The sequence below is a fragment of the Mesoplodon bidens genome, assembly GCF_964165515.1.
Source record: "Mesoplodon bidens genome assembly, chromosome: 1".
NCBI classification, from domain to species: Eukaryota; Metazoa; Chordata; class Mammalia; order Artiodactyla; family Ziphiidae; genus Mesoplodon; species Mesoplodon bidens.
In genome coordinates this window covers 225,040,240-225,061,931 of record NC_138176.1, presented here as the reverse complement: position 1 = coordinate 225,061,931, position 21,692 = coordinate 225,040,240, and the positions used below count along the sequence as shown (strand labels likewise).

The following is a 21,692-nucleotide window of genomic DNA, read 5'->3' as shown; positions in this document are numbered from 1 at the left end:
TTAAATATCTTTTATTTTTACTTCTGTGATTTACCAAAACCCATATTGACTCTACTGGTCAACAGATGTTCTTATTCTTAACTAGAGAATATCCCATTTAATGTAGGAAGCCTCTTCAACATACACTCTTTCCTCAGAAGTTTACATTTCCCTTCTGGTGCAACCACTGTGGAAAACAATATGGAGGTTCCTCAGAAAACTAAAAATAGAATTACCATATGATCCAGCAATCCCACTCCTGGGCATATACCCGGACAAAACTGTAATTCAAAAAGATACATGCACCGCTATGTTCATAACAGCACTATTCATATTAGCCAAGACATGGAAACAACCTAAATGTCCACTGACAGATGAATGGATAAAGAAGACGTGGTATATATATACAGTGGAATACTACTCAGCAATAAAAAAAGAATGAAATAATGCCATTTGCAGCAACATGGATGCAACTAGAGACAATCATACTAAGTGAAGTCAGAAAGAGAAAGACAGATACCACATGATATCACTTATATGTGAAATCTAAAATATGACACAATGAACCTAACTCTGAAACAGAAACAGAATCATGGACATAGAGAACAGACTGTGGCTGCCAAGGGGGAGAAGGCTGGGGGAGGGATAGAGTGTGAGTATGGGGTCAGCAGATGTAAGCTTTTATATATAGAATGAATAAACAACAAGGTCCTACTGTATAGCACAGAGAACTATATTCAATATCCTATGATAAACCATAATGGAAAAGAATATTTTAAGAAGTATATATATGTAAAACTGAATCACTCTGTTGCACAGCAGTAATTAACACAACATTGTAAATCAACTATACTTCAATTAAAAAAAAAAGAAGTTTACATTTCCCTTCCAATAGCCATAAGAAGTACATGATAGATTTCTCTACATTTACTTTTGAGATATTTGGGTAAAGAGACAGGTAAGCCACTTACATTTTTCATGACAAAGGCCAACACACACAGGCCTCTCACAAGTAGGACTGTTAGAATAACTTCTAGGGAACTATGAAATTCATATTAACTATGTAACCACCGTGGTACAGGGAGAGTTTAAAAGACAGACAGACAGCGTGGGGCTGGAAACATCCTACCTGCTTCCCGTCCAGCGTGCAGAGCCTCTTCACCACTCCTGAGTCCAGTTTAATGGCTTCGGTGATATCTGTTAAGACCTGTTCGAAGGAATGAGCAGTCTTCTTATTCAGAAGGATCCGCACAGCTTTTCTAGGCTTCACTCCACTTCGAATCACAGTCACTAATTTGGGTTTGATGAAATCTTTACTTTCCTTCACTTCACTCTTCACTGAGGAGGGAGCAGCCAAGGCTCGGGTGGTCCCACCCTTGATGTTCACAGACCAGTTTGGATTAACGTTTTTGGTGTAATCAACTTTACGAAACGGTTCATTCGACGCACACACGTAACTCTCACCTAAAAAGCAAAAACCAGTTTTATCAATGTGGTTGTCCCCACCACAGGAGCATTGTGCATGAAGCAAAAAGGCCCATTAAGTGAATCCTCAACTTAACAGGTTTGGCATTCCACCCACACCCCTTTATTTTCAATAGCATCCAGGTTGGTTTTGAGAGAATAGCATACATTAGAGTGAAATGCACTGGATGAAGAAACTAGAGATCTGGGTTTTATTCTGGTCAAATGTCACCCTGGATAGCGCAGCTTATGGGATCTTAGTTTCCCAACCAGGGATAGAACCTGCGCCCTCAACAGTGAAAGCGCAGTGTCCTCACCACTGGACCACCAGGGAAGTCCCTGCACTGTGCTTCCCAACATCAGTATCTGTAAAGGGACGTTGTTGAACCAGGTGAATTCTAAGGTACTCTCTACTTCCAAAAGTCCATTAACTAATTTAATTTTTAACGTCTCATTCTGGAAGAAATAACTGTATCACAGAATAATACATTCTCATGGAAATAAAACTGTCTTCCTCCTCCTTCCAATTATAGATTTCAGCCCTAATCAAAGAAAAGTTACTACAGAATTCACATAGCTGACTAAATTCACATATTCAGTTATATGATCATTTACTCAATTAATGAAGCACTGCAAAAATGAAGGGAGAGTTTTGACAGCTCAAAGAAACATATCGCAAGCATTTTTTCCTTAATGGAAGAATATGAATTTCAAATAGTTTAAATAGACAACCTTTTCATTGTCTACTTAAATGAAGAAGGATATTTAGTAGTTAAAATGATGTATTCATTATTCATGCAGGCTTCTGCTTAATTTTCACTAAGTAAAACATTAAAACTATAGTATTTGTCAATTGGTTAACTGATTCAATGTTCATTAATTTTAAGTTCCAAAACTTTATGTTGAAAAATCACACTTTTTCTCTCAGGACACTCAGAAGTCACCCACTTCTTTTTAGTCTCAACTTTCTGGCATGCAAGATAAAAGGATTACACTCTAAAATTTTCTCCAAGGTATCTTCTAACTCAAAAAGAATTCATTATTTTTTCACACATGCAGTTTAATAGCCTCATTTTTTTTTTTTTTTTTTTTTTTTTTGCATTACACGCGCCTCTCTCCACTGTGGCCTCTCCCGTTGTGGAGCACAGGCTCCGGACGCACAGGCTCAGCGGCCATGGCTCACGGGCCCAGCCACTCCACGGCATGTGGGATCTTCCCAGACCGGGGCACGAACCCGTGTCCCCTGCATCGGCAGGCAGACTCTCAACCACTGTGCCACCAGGGAAGCCAATAGCCTCATTTTTAATATATAGATTTGCCGACAGGGAGAGAATATGCAGACAAAAGCATTTAAGATTTTGGTTCCTTAGGCAGTTATAGCTCTTGCTATTAAACAATAAATTCTTATTCTTTGTTAGACACTAGGCACCTACACGATTGATTAGAAGCAATCAGTCTTCCCCCAACCACAGTCATGCTACTGTAGGGACTCTTGTTTAAGATTTGTTACCCCCCTGCCAACCTGTCACTTCTCCATTCCATCCATCCTGTTGAGGAACATCACTTCCTACTCACACTCCTCAGCTAGAAGCCTAGGCATCATCCCTCACCCGTCTGGCTTCCCTACACACTGCATTCTGACACCAAGTTCCGTCCACTCTACCTTCTAAATATTTCTAAAAATGCCCCTCCCCTCTGCCCTCAGCACCACCCACTTCCCACCTGGATCCATGCAAGAATCTTCTGTTTTCTACTCATTCCCCAGAGAGAGAACAAGTTTTCCAAGTGACAGTGCATTTTATGTTACTGATACAGCTGAAAAAGTATATCCTAAAGTAATGAACCTTGATTCATGGATAAAATACCACACTGTGAGAGAATTTTTTAAACTCTTACCAATACATATTAAAACCGCACTCACCAAAACAAGGAAAGGATAAACATCTCATTTTAAAATTAGACTTAAAGATATAAATGTGTTATGTATATATATATATACATATATATATATATCTCATACATGGAGATATGAAAAATAAAGCAGTCCCTGAGGTCCAGAATTGATCTAACATTCACAGCTAGACCTCAGTGTTACTATAACCTGATCTGACCTGTGGCCTTCTGTGGGATATCATCTTACAGAATATCTATATCAAATGAAGCCATTCTGGGACTATGATAAAGTGACACAAAAACAAGGTCACTCAATGAGTGATTGCCACTTCGTTACCAACTATAGCTTTTTCCTAAATCTAGTCTGCTCTCACTATAAATAGGATTTAGTGAGATATTCAATCACAGAATTGTCCTTCTTCTCACAGCACCCAATACTGAATGAGTCCCTGCTTCCTTGGAACCAAAGCCCAATTTCTATGACAGCTCTCGCAGCTCTTACTGAGCTGCCCTGAGGTATCCTGTTATGTCCATTCTTCCTTACTGCAATGAGTAGCAAACTCAACTTGTTCACCTCCAGGTATGTTCTTGGTGGTCTTTAGCTGAAGAGAACTGAGATACATACACACACACTCAGACGTATTCATATTCTCCCTCTCTGTATCTCTAAAAGCAGTTCTTTGACCATAAGACATTGGTGGGAAATCATTCTGTAAATTATGATCACATGAATACTACACAGAAGAGGATTTGTGTCACAGAGAACAAACTAGTGGTTACCAGAGGGGAGAGGAGTCGGGAGAGGGGCAAAGTAGGTGAAGAGGATTAAGAGTTACAAACTACTAGTTAGAAAATAGATAAGTCACAGGAATGTAAGGTACAACAAAGGGAATATAGCCAATATAGCCAATATTTTATAATAACTTTGTATGGTGTGCAATCTATAAAAATATCAAATCACTATGTTATATGCCTGAAACTAATATTGTTAGTCAACTATACTTCAAGGAACTTTTTTTTTTTTTAAGAGGATCTGTTTTCTGTATAGAAAGAGGATGAACAGAAGCAGGAAGTGGTGATACACTTTTACTGTTTTCACGCACAGTGCAGAATAGAAAGTCCTTCCACCTCCTTTGACACTCTCCAGTGGCATGCCTATGGCTTCCTACCACTGACATCTGTTCAGAGACACTCTGCATTACTTCATGTTTAGCAGGTTGACAAACCAATGGTCAACAGTTGTGTAATACAACCTGGGTACTTGTTAACCATTAACTTTCATCCTTACGCAACCAAATGAACTGCCTCCTATTTAAGAGGCAAGAGGGTACTAAAAGCTAGGAACGCCCCAATCTCTTGTTCTCTGAAAACCGTCATCCCTACAGATGTATTTCAGTCTGGGCCAATTTTCCCACCTCTTCTCCCTTTTCAGTGACAAGGGTACCCTCCTCCTATTCAATGTTAAGTCTCTCGCAACATCTGGGTCCTTCCTGCTGCTCATGCTGAGGTTTCAGGCACGTTCTCCTTCTCTCCTCCATTTACCTACCAGGACTTTATAGAGTATCTCCCACTGTAGCACACACAGATCTTAACGCTCTTCGTTCCTCGCCCCTTCCACCTAATGTGCTTTGGCTTCCATTCACTGCCCAGCTCCTCATCTGGTTTCTCCCACTTCCTCGCCCACAATCGGCTCTTAAGCCACTGCAGCATCACCTTTGCTCCCCGTGCTCCCCGGGCTGAAACACCCTGATCCCAAGCACTTCTCTCCTAACTGCCAAATGCCAAGCACTTCTTGTAATTTCCCTTGGCGTCTTCTGAGGGCATTGGACACCAGTCACGATTCTCGCCCTGCAGATCCTTTTCCTCCTCAGCTTCCAGGATCTAATTTCTTTTGGCTTACCTCTTACTTCTTTGGTAGCCCCTTCTCAGTCTGCTTTTTGGGACCCCCTTCTCCCCTGCATCCACTTCATCCTCCTTAGACTCTCTGGGGGCAGCCACATCCCACGGCTTCAATCACCACCCGGACTCTGAGACATCTCCAGCCCAGTCCTTTCTTGAGTTCAAACCACTTCAAGAGCATCTCTACGAGATCATCTACAGCTGTCTCACGTGCCACAAGTCTAAAACTAACTTCACTCCCCATGATTGCCACCCAACCTCAAACACTTCTCTTCTGGAGTTCCCCAACTTAATGAAATCACCACCTACACAGTCACCCAGGCAAAAACCAAAACTCCTGTCTCTCTTCTTTTTGCCCCATATTCAACAGAGTTAGCAAAACTGCTGACTTGGTCTAAGCATCTCTGGAACCCATCCCCTTCAACCCTGCTCCCTCTCTTTTCTCCCCAGATTAGAGTAGCTCATGAGGCACACTCATCCTCCACAGAGCTGTCAAGACAGAATGGTACTGGCACAAAAACAGAAATATAGATCAATGGAACAGGATAGAAAGCCCAGAGATAAACCCACGCACATATGGTCACCTTATCTTTGATAAAGGAGGCAAGAATATACAGTGGAGAAAAGACAGCCTCTTCAATAAGTGGTTCTGGGAAAACTGGACAGGTACATGTAAAGGTATGAGATTAGAACACTCCCTAACACCATACACAAAAATAAACTCAAAATGGATTAAAGACCTAAATGTAAGGCCAGACACTATCAAACTCTTAGAGGAAAACACAGGCAGAACATTCTATGACATAAATCACAGCAAGATCCTTTTTGACCCACCTCCTAGAGAAATGGAAATAAAAACAAAAATAAACAAATGGGACCTAATGAAACTTAAAAGCTTTTACACAGCAAAGGAAACCATAAACAAGACCAAAAGACAACCCTCAATGGGCTTCCCTGGTGGCGCAGTGGTTGAGAGTCCGCCTGCCAATGCAGGAGACACGGGTTCGTGCCCCGGTCCGGGAAGATCCCACATGCCGCGGAGCGGCTAGGCCTGTGAGCCATAGCCGCTGAGCCTGCACGTCCGGAGCCTGTGCTCCGCAACGGGAGAGGCCACAACAGTGAGAGGCCCGCATACCGCAAAAAAAAAAAAAAAAAAAGACAACCCTCAAAATGGGAGAAAATATTTGCAAATGAAGCAACTGACAAAGGATTAATCTCCAAGATTTATAAGCAGCTCATGCAGCTCAATAACAAAAAAACAAACAACCCAATCCAAAAATGGGCAGAAGACCTAAATAGACATTTCTCCAAAGAAGATATACAGATTGCCAACAAACACATGAAAGGATGCACAACATCACTAATCATTAGAGAAATGCAAATCAAAACTACAATGAGGGCTTCCCTGGTGGTGCAGTGGTTGAGAGTCCGCCTGCCGATGCAGGGGACACGGGATCATGCCCCGGTCCGGGAAGATCCCACATGCCACGGAGCAGCTGGGCCCGTGAGCCATGGCCACTGGGCCTGCACGTCTGGAGCCTGTGCTCTGCAACGGGAGAGGCCACAACAGTGAGAGGCCCGTGTACCGGGAAAAACAAACAAACAAACAAAAAACTACAATGAGATATCATCTCACACCGGTCAGAATGGCCATCATCAAAAAAATCTAGAAACAATAAATGCTGGAGAGGGTGTGGAGAAAAGGGAACACTTTTGCACTGTTGGAGGGAATGTAAATTGATACAGCCACTACAGAGATCAGTATGGAGGTTCCTTAAAAAACTAAAAATAAAACTACCATACGACCCAGCAATCCCACTACTGGGCATATACCCTGAGAAAACCATAATTCAAAAAGAGTCATGTACCAAAATGTTCATTGCAGCTCCATTTACAATAGCCAGGACATGGAAGCAACCTAAGTGTCCATCAATAGATGAATGGATAAAGAAGATGTGGCACATATATACAATGGAATATTACTCAGCCATAAAAAGAAATGAAATTGAGTTATTTGTAGTGAGGTGGATGGACCTAGAGTCTGTCATACAGAATGAAGTAAGTCAGAAAAAGAAAAACAAATACCATATGCCAACACGTATATATGGAATCTAAGGGAAAAAAAAAAGGTCACAAAGAACCTAGGGGTAAGACGGGAATAAAGACACAGACCTACTAGAGCATGGACTTGAGGATATGGGGAGGGGGAGGCTGTGACAAAGTGAGAAAGTGGCATGGACATATATACACTACCAAACGTAAAATAGATAGCTAGTGGGAAGCAGCCGCATAGCACAGGGAGATCAGCTCGGTGCTTTGTGACCACCTAGAGGGGTGGGATAGGGAGGGTGGGAGGGAGGGAGACGCAAGAGGGAAGAGATATGGGAACATATGTATATGTATAAGTGATTCACTTTGTTATAAAGCAGAAACTAACACACCATTGTAAAGCAATTATACTCCAATAAAGATGTTTAAAAATGTAATCTGATACCTTTTGCCTGCGTCACTGCCCTTAGAAAGACCAAACTCCCCAGCGTATCACATACCTCCATCTCGCCTCTCACCACTTTCCCACAGGCTCCTAATTTAGTGTCGCACCAGCGTACTTGTACTTTCCTTCCAAACTTGTCACACCCTCTTATTCTCATTCCTTCTTATATGCTTGAAATAGCCTTCCTCCTTCTCTCTCCTTACCTCTTTTTTTTTTTTTTTTTACTGACCAGTCAAGATTAATACCCCAGCTAAGGAGGTAAAGCAACAGGAACTTTGATATATTGCTGGAACTTCCATGTACTTTAAATTGGTTCAATCACTTAGGAAAAACAGGTGGGCATTATCTAGTGATAGATAAGCTGACAACATATACGTTTCCACCCCAGGAAAACACCCTGGAGAAACTGCTGTATATGGGCACCAGAGTACGTACGTAAGTACGTGCACACACACACACACACACACACACACACACACACACACACACACACTCCCTCTCTCTCTCTCTCTCTCTCTCCACGCCCCCCCTCTCTCTCATAGAATGGGCTCAGTAGCCAAAGATGATAATCAATCCACATATCCATCAGCAAGAGAACAGACACACAGATTGTGGTATATTCATATAATGTACTACTACTATGTGGTAATGGAAATGAACAAGCCAGCTATACACAACAACTTGGATGAATTTTACAAATAACCGTGATCAAAAGATAACAAAAGAATAGAATGCAGTAGGATTTAATTTAAGTTCAAAACTGACAAAAGTAAAACTATACTGATTAGGGATGCCTTCATCACTGGTAAAAATATAAAGAAAAGCAAGAGTCAGGCTACCGTAACTTGGGAAGGGTTGTAACTAGGAAGGGACACTGGGAGAGCTTCTCGGATGCTGGCAGTACTCTCTCTTTCTTTCTTTTGTTTTGGGTGGGGAGCATGCCATGTGGCTTGTGGGATCTTAGTTCCCTGACCAGGGATTGGGCCCGGGCCCTGGCAGTGAAAGCGCAAAGTCCTAACCACTAGACAGCCAGGGAATTCCCAATACTCTATTTCTTGATAGTAGTCACAAAGGTGTTCGCTTCATAATAACTCACTGGGCTGTACATGTATGTTTTATGAATTTTCTATAGATATGTGTTTCATAATTTTAAAAAATTATGTCACTCTTGGGCTTCCCTGGTGGCGCAGTGGTTGAGAGTCCGCCTGCCGATGCAGGGGACGCGGGTTCGTGCCCCGGTCTGGGAAGATCCCACATGCTGCGGAGCAGCTGGGCCCGTGAGCCATGGCCGCTGAGCCTGCGGACATCGTGTGTGGTCTGAGACACTCTTCGGTCATTCTACCTCATCAAAGGGCAAACAAAGCACAGAGGAAAACAAGCAGGCTGTGAGGGCTGCCTCGTACCTACCAAGTATTCTTTTTCACTTCACACCATCAAAGCACCAAGAGTCCATGGCACATTTTAGTCCAATAAATGCACTGTGTCTTTCAATCAATGGAACATGTGTGTGGGTGTGTATGGGTTTGTGTGTGTATTATATACAAAATATATTTTAATAGCTAAGTCAAAATAATCCCTTAACATTTAAAATGTCAATTTACTGTTAGAAATTACAAACAGCTAAATGCATAGTTACACCGTTGGAAGTTCCACAACAGACTGTTTTAGCCTACTTTTCTATCAGTGACTATGAAAGTCTCTTATCCACCTCTGTAAAAATACTTACATTAACTGCCTAAAACCACTAGTGAGCTATTTATAACTATTTTTGACATTTATGGCAGAAGATCAGTTATACAAAATTTGAACATTGAGACTATACCTAACTCTTGGAGCAGAAGCAAGCACTGAACTTTATGGTGAAAAAGAAAACTTGTTTACAAGTCTAAAGTGCAAGGACTATTTGTAGAGACATGGATGGACCTAGAGACTGTCATACAGAGTGAAGTAAGTCAGAAAGAGAAAAACAAATATTGTATATTAACACATATATGTGGAATCTGAAAAAATTGGTATAGACTGTCTTTTTCCAAAGCAGAAATAGAGACACAGACATAGAGAACAAATGTATGGGATACCAAGGGGGAAAGGGGGGGTGGGATGAATTGGGAGACTGGGATTGACATATATATGATATTGACACTATGTATAAAATAGATAACTAATGAGAACCTACTGTATAGCACAGGGAACTCTACTCAATGCTCCGTGGTGACCTAAATGAGAAGGAAATCCAAAACAGAGGGGATATGTGTATACATATAGCTGGTTCACTTTGCTGTACAGTAGAAACTAACAATATTGTGAAGCAACTACACTCCAATAAAAAAATAATAATAAAGTGTAAGGACTCATTAAGCTTAAGGAAAAGCCTCCCTACACACACACACACACACACACACACACACACACAGTTTTAAATATGGTAACAGAGAAAAGACAAAGAGGAAACAAAAGAAAGTATGGCTGACACTTAAGGTCTAATACCTGCAAAAATCTTAAAAACTGGGCTTCCTTGGTGGCGCAGTGGTTGAGAGTCTGCCTGCTGATGCAGGGGACACGGGTTCGTGCCCTGGTCCGGGAAGATCCCACATGCTGCGGAGCGGCTGGGCCTGTGAGCCATGGCCGCTGAGCCTGCACGTCCAGAGCCTGTGCTCCGCAACAGGAGAGGCCACAACAGTGAGAAGCCCGCGTACCGCAAAAAAAAAAAAAAAATCTTAAAAACCTAAATTCCTTCCCAACTTCCAAAATTGAGAAAGAAATTACTTCCAAAGGAATGTAACCAAGGAAAATAAATTTGGGTATGTTGCATCTACAAGATGGTTTGATGTCCTTAATGAAGTACAGCATCTGTGAGACTGTCCTATTGGGTAGACAATAATGTGCATATCTCCATCTAAAGCACATCAAGGACACATTCCCACACCCAGCTGGTTCAGAAGAATACAGGGTAAAGAAAAGACAGACTGATTACTATTCTGTTGTGGCAAACAGCTTACTGGGTTTTCTACCCAAACTGTACAGTGCGCAGAATTTAACTTTATGGGAACCAGCATGGCAACATAAAGTACACTGTTCTCACCTGGATGCTGTTCCCTTCTGTACTCATTTGGTTTATCCGTGGACCACTGCTGGCGCATTCACAAAATGAATATAGCAGCCTTTCCTACAGGGAGGGGCTGAGGACACAAGATGAGATCTTTCACCCCTAAGACCAGTGCCCCTTCAACACATCTGAAGGCTGAAAACGACTGTGATACCTTCCACGGAGAAAGGTGTGGAGACGTTACACTGAACATCTGAATATGTAGGAAGAAGTATGTCCACAAATCCACGCTTCGGCATTGAAATTTGGGAGGAGTTAACTTAAGACCAAAGAAATTATGTAAAAGTAAAAACAAAAATGCTGCTCACTAACCAAAAAGCCTTAAAGCTTACCCACTGAAAAAAAAATTCTATCTAATCTCCTGGTAGGATGGAACCTACAGATCAGATCCATTATTCGTCTTCTTGCTGCTCAAACCTGAGCCAACTGTATCCCACAATCTACAAGCGTTCACCTTGGCAATTTTAATTCTGTACTTTTTTTTTTTGGCTGCGCCGCGTGGCTTGCAGGATCTGTTTCCCAGCCAGAGATAGAACCCAGGGCCATGGCAGTGAAAACCCAGAATCCTAACCACTAGGCAACCAGGGAACTCCCAATTCCATACTTAATTTGATGATAAGACTTAAAATGTTTATATCATCTTATTCTGGAACATCTGAATGTCTATTTCTAAATCAAGTGCAGCCAGGCCACTCCGTGACCACAGCCTCAACTCCTTTGGCATCAAGTGGTGTAACTTTGCTGGGAGTTAATGAGGAAGAAGTGGACTTACTATATGTACAAGACATGCACAGAGAGTTAAGTCCAGAGGACATATTTTGCTCTGTGGGAATGAAGGCTTGTTAGCAGTGCAAAACTGACTCGTCACACGGCATTCTGAAACACAGCGCACCGAACTCAGCGTTCAGCACCATGGTCACACTGGGAACAGTTTAGTTTGAGCAAAGAGCATCTGGAGCTTTATGTTGCTATTTTCCATTTTTATTGGTTAGACAGTTTTGTTGGTTTTTAGGTTGTCTCGCTTGGGTTGTATTGGTGTGTAAGAGCTATATGCATAAGTACATCTACCTTTAGAAATATTTAAGTGACAATATATTTAAAGTAATTAAGGCAATGCTGGGCTTCTGCAACTTGGTTGTTAGATTTTTACATTGTTTTTCAATTTTAATTATCCCAAACCTTGAAAAAGTTTGAGAAACACTGCAATTTTAAGGATACTGAGAAAGAGATCTTCAAACCAAAATGTGCCCATCTTACACTTGTTTGTAAGTAAACTGGGGCATAATGGATATAGGGTCAGGCCTTCAGTTGGCTCATCATCTGAGTAGAGGTAAAAACCTCCCTCAACAGAGTTCCCCAGCTTCTGGAGGTCTTTGCTTAAGACCTTCCTCCCTCACCGCCACCCCCCCAACCCTTTAAATCTCACTATGGGTCTAAGAGGAAGACTTAGCTCCAGTTTTAAGCAAGTGATGATAGTGAGAATAGCTCAAAAAGATTCAGTGCAAGTGATGAAGGATTCAGAAACCAGATGTTTGTCAAAAAAGAGTAGTGATGTTTAGGGGATGGGCGGAAGGGGGAACAGTAAAGCATGACCACTGCCATAAAATGTCTGAAGGGCTGACGTGTAGCTCCATCTGGAGTCTTACGCAGCTCCAAACGGTGGGGAAATTACAAGGACGCGCATTTTGGTTTGAGATGCTGAGGACCACTCCCATTTATCGAAGAGACACTGCACACTAGGACTCTGCTAAGTGCTACAAGGTTCATGCAGAACCTTCCAGCTATTGGCCTTGATCACTAAACTAAGAAGAGATGAGTTTACGTCAAGCTATTTCTCAAGTTCGTTCTTTTGTAGAGGCTTGATGAAGAGTATAACCAGTAGTAAGTTTCCATAGCTCCTTTTTCTTTTCCTGCTTCCTTAACAGATGAGGTAGAATACTGTCAAAAGACCAAGATAATGGACAAGGATACTGGGGAAGAGAGCGTCAATCACTGCCTTTCAGAAATAATGACACTGTTATTACATAAAAATTAACAAAGTAATCTGAAGTTTGTAAAACATACACAGTGAAGGAAGAAATAAATCAATGACAATTAAAAAACTTCTATTGTGATACATTTTGGTTGCAAGTGATTATAATTTAACCAACATACAAACAAATGGTAACATAGTAGGTCATAATTGTAGATTATTTTAGTTATGTTGAGACGTTAGTAAATGTTATAGTGTAATCAAAAGTACTAAAGTTGATCTCACAAATCGGTATTTTCCCATTCCTTGTCTTGAAGGTAGTAGCTTCTGACAAATTACAATATGGCTAGTCTACTGCTTCAGGCTGCAAGAAATATGGCAAACAGGGTAAAATAGCCTGGATTAGAGCAAAAATTATAGCATGTCAATGAATGAAATTCTAGCCTTAAATTATATTTCCAACTCATAGAATTTAAAAAGTATTGTAGAGGGACTTCCCTGGTGGCACAGTGGTTAAGAATCCGCCTGCCAATGCAGAGGACATGGGTTCAAGCCCTGGTCCAGGAATATCCCATGTGCCCTGGAGCAACTAAGCCCGTGTGCCACAACTACTGAGCCTGTGCTCTGGATCCCGTGAGCCACAACTACTGAGCCCACATGCCACATCTACTGAAGCCCATGCACCTAGAGCCTCTGCTCTGCAACAAGAGAAGCCACCACAATGAGAAGCTTGCGCACCGCAACGAAGAGTAGCCCCCGCGCTCCACAACTGGAGAAAGCCTGCATGCAGCAACGAAGACCCAATGCAGCCAAAAAACAAAAAAAGTATTATACAATGCAGATTGTATTTAAACTATATGTGAAATAAATTTTCTAAAGACAATGCTTAAAATAAGAATGCTAAAAGATGAACGAAACTAAGTCTTAGCTACGTCAGAGAACAAACTCAAAGCAGACACTGAAAATATTAGGGGGCTTAGAATAGTCCTGGGATTTAAACATACATTCAAAATAAAGGTACAAGAATTTGATTATGAAAGATGTCCAAAGAGAAAAATCAAGTCAGTCATCTCAGACACTAGTGAAATTGATAAATTGTTAACATACAAATACACTGCATCTCTTTTTTCTTGAATAAAAACTTATTTCAAAACTGAAATATGAAGGGGCAAGGAATATTTGCCTTTTGCATGACCTTATTTGACCTCTGCAAGTCTAGCCAACTGTCCAGCTGGCTGTCTTAACTAAGAAAGATTTTTTAAAAACCAGTATCCACCTATTCCCACCCATCAAAATACCTTATATATGGCACAAAAGTAATCATCAAACATCAAGTGCCAGAAGTATTTATTGATAGGATAAATGAATTAACAAAATGACCATGGTCCCAGCCCTCAATGGGCCTGTACATAATTTTCCCTTTCCTGAGAAGATTCCATGGGGAAGAGCCTCCTATAGGTTACTGAGGGTTTAAGAACTCCATCTAAACCCAGGTAACCACATTCAATGACAAAACCTGGCCAATTGTTAGAGACATGGAGCCAGACATATCATTTCTCTTTTCCACTTCCAGAAGCATTTCCCAAGATCACTGAACTTTAAAGGGGAAGCAGCCTTAGCAATTTACCTGACCTTCCTCATTTTGCAGATAAGGAAACCAAAGTCAAGCAAGACAACTCTGCAGAATTTGAATGCACAGACCCTACTATGCCGGTGTATAGGATAATGTATGGTTCATTTCAGGAACCATACACAAAACATCCTAAAACTGTCTTTACATCTGCAGTGACTGACGAACTACCACCATCTTCATTTTCCAAATATAAATAACTAACAGGTTTGGCTGCAGCGGTGATGCAGCTCTAGATTGCTGATACATGACCTATGCAAACTTCAGGGGTCAGAATGGACCCCATCTCACAGGTGGTAGAACATAGCAGTTAAGAATACAGAAGTTGAAAGGCCAAGGAGAAAGGCCTCAGGTTCTAGCCCTACCTCTTCTGACTGGTACAAGGGGACAATTTTTTATCCTCTGAGTCTCAGTCTCCCCAGCTGCAAAATGGGGAAGACAGGGCTTCCCTGGTGGTGCAGTGGTTGAGAATCTACCTGCCAATGAAGGGGACACGGGTTCGAGCTCTGGTCTGGGAGGATCCCACATGCCGCAGAGCAACTAGGCCCGTGAGCCACAACTACTGAGCCTGTGCTCCACAACAAGAGAGGCTGCGACAGTGAGAGGGCTGCGCACCGCGATGAAGAGTGGCCCCTGCTTGCCACAACTAGAGAAAGCTCTCGCACAGAAACAAAGACCCAACACAGCAAAAATTAATTAATTAATTAATTAATTAATTCCTATCCCCAACATCTTCTTTAAAAAAAAAAAAAAAGAAAAGAAAAATAATTACCAGGAAATAAAAATAGAATCTGGGTAATAAAATAAAGTCTGACCTTAAAAAAAAAAAATGGGGAAGACAATGCAGCCCTATTCCGTAAGGGATAACAAGGGTGAGATAAAACACAAAGTATCTCACACAATGATTGCATATAAAACATCTAAAAAATGGTAGCAATGTTGAGAAGAATAGGATCCCTAATCCTTAGGGTAATGGTTTACTTTATCAACAGAAGAGACAAAAACAGAAGTGGTAGGAGCATGGGCGAGTAGGGATGAGAAGAGACCTAGCCAGGCAGTACAGACCCAGAGAAACTCCCCTGGCCCTCTCTACAATGAGGAAAGCAGTTTGACAATCACTAGTCAAGGGAATATCTAGTTTCCCTGATTTCATATGACAGGGCCATAAAATGTCCATTTCCATAGTTTAAACCCTCATGAAATAGGGATCTTTTCTTATAACTACCAGTGTATCATTCTGTCTGACCCTCATCTCATAAATGCTCTCCCAAGTATTTCCCTTCTTCCCCCAACCCTTTAGAATTCTTTATTCTGCAAATGAAAATTTCTCTTCCCATTACCTCTGGAAAGAGCTTATTATGCAGCTGCGTTACAGCAGACCTGAGTTCCCCTGTTTTGAGGAAATGAGAAGAAGAAAACAATCAGATTTATAGATGCAAGTACTGAGGAAAAGTCATTCTCTCCACAGCGATGAGTCAGCAGAGCATCTCTGATTTATCTGGAATATAATCCAATTTTTCAAAATACATATTTTCACAAATACATAGGAACAACCCTATTCAAACTTAATTCATACAAAACTTCCCTTGATAATCCAGAGACTTAGAGGTAAAGTCATTTTCTGGGCTACTTATTTAATGAACTTACTGTGTCCAAGATCCCTAACCTCACGACATGCTTAGTCTAGTGCAAAAAAACAGACCCAATATACCTCTAATTATAAAGGTAAGTGTTACAATAGAGGAAAGGAAAAATGCTGTGAGTAAGAAAATGGCAGAGTTCTAAGCTTGACCTCAGGCCTTGGCTCCAACATCTGTTCCTCTGGGAATCCTTTTCCATTGTCCTGGCCAGTGTGGTCCTCCTGCCCCACCTCATTACCATTTCACTTACAGCCCTGCAGCTGGAACCATCGTCTGTGTGTGTGTGTGTGTGTGTGTGTGTGTGTTCACTCTCTCTGTCCCTCTAGAATGTGAGCATTCTAGAACTGTACCCCCAGCACCTGAAACAACAACAACTATGCTCTCAATCGACAACAGTTTGAGACCAATGCCCCTGAGGTCTGGGAAGAGATTTCATAGAAAGATGATATTTGAAGAGGGTCTTGGACCTAGGAGGGTCTAGGAGTCTGCCAGGTAGAGAAGGTTTTGCAGACTGATGATTCAATGTTAAACTGCTATGTCCAATCATCATGCTTGCCTTATATAAACGTGTACTGCTTTTGACTACTATGTGCAAATACCTTACATCTCATGGGTTTATGTTGCGTTCCTCAGTATAACAAGTTCCAAGAGCTCAGTTTCTATTATTACTCTAAAAATCTATCATTCAAGGGGATAAAACCTATAATCTGAGTTCTTATGCATTTTTACTTAAATGTAACTTAAAAATGTAACTTAATTTTTACTTAAATGTAAACTCATTTTTACTTAAATATAACTGTCACCATATTTTGGTTTAACACCTTCAAGGAGATTGAATAACCAAAGAGTTTCAAACTAGGCTTAGTAGGAGAACCTCAAAAACTTCAAATGCTTGATTTTCTTAGAACTTTGTTTCTTAAATTCAAGTTAATTCAAGCTAATTTTCAAGTTAACTTAATGGAAGTATCACCTGTCAAAATGATCAAAATCCTCTCACATGCCAAAAAATCCAATCAGTTAATTTATTGTTGACTGAGGAGTAAAAGGTATAAACAACATAAAATGACATATTACTTTGGAACGAAAGAGGCAGAGACGGGTAGCTCTTAATGTTTTGGCTCCTGTCAAATACTTCATCAGAGCCATATACCCACTCCCTGCTGTGTAGGACATTTGCAGCTTTGTCAATTTTCCGGAAGATAGTTTCTGGGTAGGGAAAGGCAGCCCAGGCCATCAGACACTCAATAAATAACCACTTAGGCAGGGGAAGGGTATATACTTTTAGACCAGAAAGGATCTAACTTAGGTGATCTGCCAACCTCTCTTTCAACAGAAAAGGTCACTAAGGCTGAGAACAGAGGTGAATTTTTCTCAAATCCACAGAACCTAGGGACCCCAACTTCGTCACGCATTGTTTCTAATGTGCTTGGGCATCTCTCTTTGGGACATCAAAATAATTATAGCTTAAATGTTCCGAAGAAGAGAACACTCATGGAAAAAAAAAAAAAACTAAGACCAAGAGTTCTGACTGAGAACTTAGGAACGCGCCATCCAGACATCTTCAGTTGTCTAACAGAGATGTGACACGGTTGGCTGGCTCATGGCTTCAGACAGCTTAACCTGATTTTCCAGGTACTGACTGCTATGACGCACAGTCCTCCTTTGAGAGAAGGTCCCCATCCAGTTGTAAAGACTAAACAGGATTACGGGGATGCACAGCACTAACTCATTGAAATTAATGCAGCAGGGGAGCTAAAACAATAGGCTCAAAATGCCTGCTGGTTTAGTGTAGCGCAGGAGTACCAGCCTACACCTGAACAGTTTTTGGTCTCCAGAGACTCTCAAGGGCAGAAGAAAAAAATCTGGGCCATGCAAATTTCTTTTGTCATCTGAGTTCAATGGGACTGAGGCTCTGAGTGAGTGTTCATGCCTAGCTATCTTGAGTCATCACTTTCTATTCTCCACTGAAAACATTTTAGAAAAAAAACGTTTTGGAAAAAAACGTTTTGGAAAAAAACAGTATCTCCTAAAGTACAAATTTCATGGAATGGAAGAGGCAAATGAGAGATCAGCTGCACATAATGGTGTAAAAAATACTATCAGAGAATCTTTATTAAAAATGATGAACTAAGATGAAATAGTCAATTTTGACAACATGGGAAATACCACAGACCTATTTTTACTGATGCAAATAATAACTACACAGGTAGCTGGTTAGTTCTTCTGCATGATAAATCTGAACACTCGAGTACACAATTTTAACTAAAAGTTGAAACTATTTAAATTCTTGAATAGTTGATAGTAAACATTGATGGTTCTTTTCTTAAAAACTGCCTAGAAACAGGGTATTCCACTCATTTTGTGGGAAATTCAAGACTTAGACAAAGATCTATTGTCAGAGAGAATGCCACTATGACAAAAGAAGTGCTCAAATTTTCTTTTGCAGTATTTGTAGTATATTTAATAAAATGTAATTTTATTATATTTGAAACAAGTGGGCAATTGGCTATACTAGGGAAACATTTCCATGGTGCAAATATTTGTGTTCTATCATTATTTTTCATATTGTGGTGTAATTTGGACTCTACATATGCTTATGGTTCCCCCTCCTCCACAAATCAGTGAATGAATGATTCAAAGGATATTTATCAACCTTCAGTTTATTGCTGAACCTACAGTTTGAGTTAGACTCAGTGGACCATGCACCACTTGGGCAATAACAAAGTCAATGTACAATATGTGCACTCAACTAATATGCATAATGGACACCTTGACCATCTTCCCTAGGATCATGTTCACCTCTGGAGTATGTTCATTTCATGTAGCAAATACACTGTAAAAATTACTTCTGAGAAGAATATTAAAACTACTGTCCCTCCTCAGACCACACCAGGCACAGTATCCCAAGGGCATGTGAGTAATGAGTGTTTAAGTAAAAAAGGCATTGCCTTGATCCTTCCACAGAGCTACTAATCTAGCTTTGGGTCAATCAGAAAATTCGTTACTCAGTTTTGAAATATCTAGGCAAATGTAGCTTTTAAGTACGTAACAGGATAAAGCAATAAAGCCCTTTTAACAATGTATCTTCATTTTATTTATACTCCTCTGGTTGTCATCACCTCCTCGGGAAGCCTTTAAAACCAAAACACTCAAGTGAGCAGGAGAATCTGTGAAGTCACACACACACACACACACACACACGCGCGCGCGACAACTTAGTTTTGGCTGGGTCCTCATCTAGCCAAGGCAGGGAAGACTTTTGGTAACAGTGACTAAATAGAATCTCAACCACTTTCAGGACTCCGCAGTGTGGCTACATCAATTTCTTAAAAGTGAATTGTAGATGAAAGGGCATATACTGCAGGTCCTGTATGACAAGGCATGTTGCTTAAGTTTTCTCATGTGTAAAATGGACAGTGTCTTCAGAACGTAAGAACATGATGTGCTAATATAAGAAAATAGTTGGCTTCAAGTTCAGTTTCCTTCCCCTGCCAAGCCAACATTGCTATGACTACCATAGCAATATGTGCCATTTGCATTAAGAAAGATGCATGAGAGCAGACTGTATATAAACACATAGTCAGCACATACTTGGGTTCTGTCTGATCTTTATGGGTGGTGTTTAGTTCTGGATATAGGTTCTTAACTACTAGTAATGCTTTCTCTCCCTGAAGTGAAAAAAGAGTAAATACTGCAGGAATTCAAGGATGACACAACATACAGCCAAGCAGTCCCTTCGAGTCAAGCATGGTTGACACCCTAGGCCTAATTTATAAGGGGCCCCACCTGCTGATTCCAATGGCCTTTGTCACCCTAACTAGCTACTTTCAGTAGGGGAGGATGCAGGAGAGATTGCCCTTGATTCACCTCATTACTAACCAAACGTGGAAACCCTTAAGCACAACGGTTCTCAATCTCTGCAGCACATTCAAATCTCCTGAGGATCTTTGAAAACTCTAGATGCCCCGACCACACGCCAAACCAATTACATCCAAGTATCCGGGGATGGGACCCAGACACCCATATTTCTTAAAGTCCCCAGTGATCCAAGATGCAACCAAGGTTGAGAACCACTGTCTTGGATCGCCCCTCCTGACCTCATGGAACTTCTGCCGCAAGGCAAACCAGGAAAGCGAACCTAGAGTGTTTCACAACCACGGCTTCTGAGTAGAGCAGGTGCAACAGGGTCCTGAACGCTGAAACACAGGTGCCGGCACTGAGCTCCACACAGAGGGCTGAACAGACAGCTTATGAGCTAGAGGGTTACCCAGATCCTCACATGAGACTTTGCACTTCAAAAAAGCAAAAAACAAAACAAGTCCGCCTATCTTAAGAAATGTCACCAAATCCCGTTAGGATTTCTTTCTTTCTTTTCTAAGGCAAATCTTTTGGGAAGGACAGTCAGAGTATATGTGGAAGCGCGCCCCACCCATAGAGCCTGCGGAAAAGAAGACAGAACCGCACAACTCCTGCGGCCGCCTCGAAACCCCCCCGCAGGCTCCCGCAGCGCCGGGAGAGCGCGTGCACCTGTCGGCACGCGGGGCCGCACCTGCCGCGCCGGGCCCTTCCCTCCTACCTTCCAGCAGCTCGTCCAGGCTGGTGACCTTCCGGCTGCCGTCGATGGTGTAGATGGTGCGGACACCCTGGGGCAGGTTCACGTTGTCCGACAGGGAGCGGGTGAGCTCCATAAGCAGCGCATCGAAGGACCGGAAGCGGTCGCCGGAGATGGCAAACACCAGGCCCTTGAAGTAGCGGTCCCCATTCCGGTAGAAGCGCGCCTTCTTGGCCTTCTTCTCCGAGCTCAGGGCCTGCAGGGTCCGCGTACGGTAGAAGCTGCAGTGGGCACTGTGAGCCGGGCTGGGGATGAGCCCGTTCCCCTTGGGGCCGGAGCTGCTGCTGCCCCCGGAGGAGCTGGGCGCCCCTCTCCGCGACCCCGGCCGCGGCCTTTTGTCCCGTTCCTCAAAGTGCTCCAGCTCGATACTCCTGGTGCTGGCCATCGCGGCTGCTCCAGGGGCGCCCCCACGAAACACGTCCCAGCCAAAGCCTGCAGGTAGCCCAGGGTCAAGGCGAGCACCGGCTCAGGGACGTCTAACTGCGAGCAGCCTCAGAGCGCCGGGACACCCAGCTCTGGCATCCCGCCCTCTCCTCGCAGGTGGAGCCGCGGAGGCGCCGGCCGGCCCGCGCCCCCCTAAAAGTGGCCGCAGCGCCGAGCTGCCCAGCTCATTGTCCGGCGCGCCTCGCTCTGTCCCTCCCGCTCGCCGGGGAGCCCCACGCCCCCCCAGGCGCCTCCTCCACCCGGCCACGCCTCACAACTCCCTCCCGGGAGCCCGCCGGCCGCCGCCAAGTTGGGCCGCCCGAAGCTCGCCCCGGGCCCGCGGGCGCGCACAAAGCTCGGGCGCCCGCCGCGGCTCGCGTCCGCCCGCCGCTCCCGGGAGATCCGAGGGGAAGCAAGGAAGGGAGGGGGAGGGGCCGCGAGCGTGGGAGAGGCGCCGCTGGGGCGTCGGCCCGGCTCCGGCCCCGGCCCGCTCACGCGCCCGGCCCGAGGCCCGGAATGCCGCGCCGCCGCCTCGCTCGCCTCCAGGCCCTGCCCGAGGGGCGGCGCGCGCTGGCTGGGG

General features: G+C 42.9%; 1 protein-coding gene across 9 annotated transcripts in view; it reads right to left on the bottom strand.

Annotated features, from left to right (window-relative positions):
* Positions 1-21,190, bottom strand: part of DCLK2 (doublecortin like kinase 2) — a 161,981-nt gene extending 140,791 nt beyond the window's left edge. For all 9 annotated transcript variants that reach the window (XR_014016495.1, XM_081242378.1, XM_081242373.1 and 6 more), the window contains exons 1-2: positions 20,654-21,190; positions 1,109-1,443 (exon numbers count right to left, since the gene is read on the bottom strand). Coding sequence is in view for 8 of the 9 variants with exons in the window: in XM_081242378.1 (XP_081098504.1) it covers positions 1,109-1,443; positions 20,654-21,074 (756 nt within the window). In the remaining variant the exon portion in view is untranslated. The remainder of the gene's footprint in view (positions 1-1,108; positions 1,444-20,653) is intronic.
* Between the last annotated feature and the right edge of the window lie 502 nt (positions 21,191-21,692).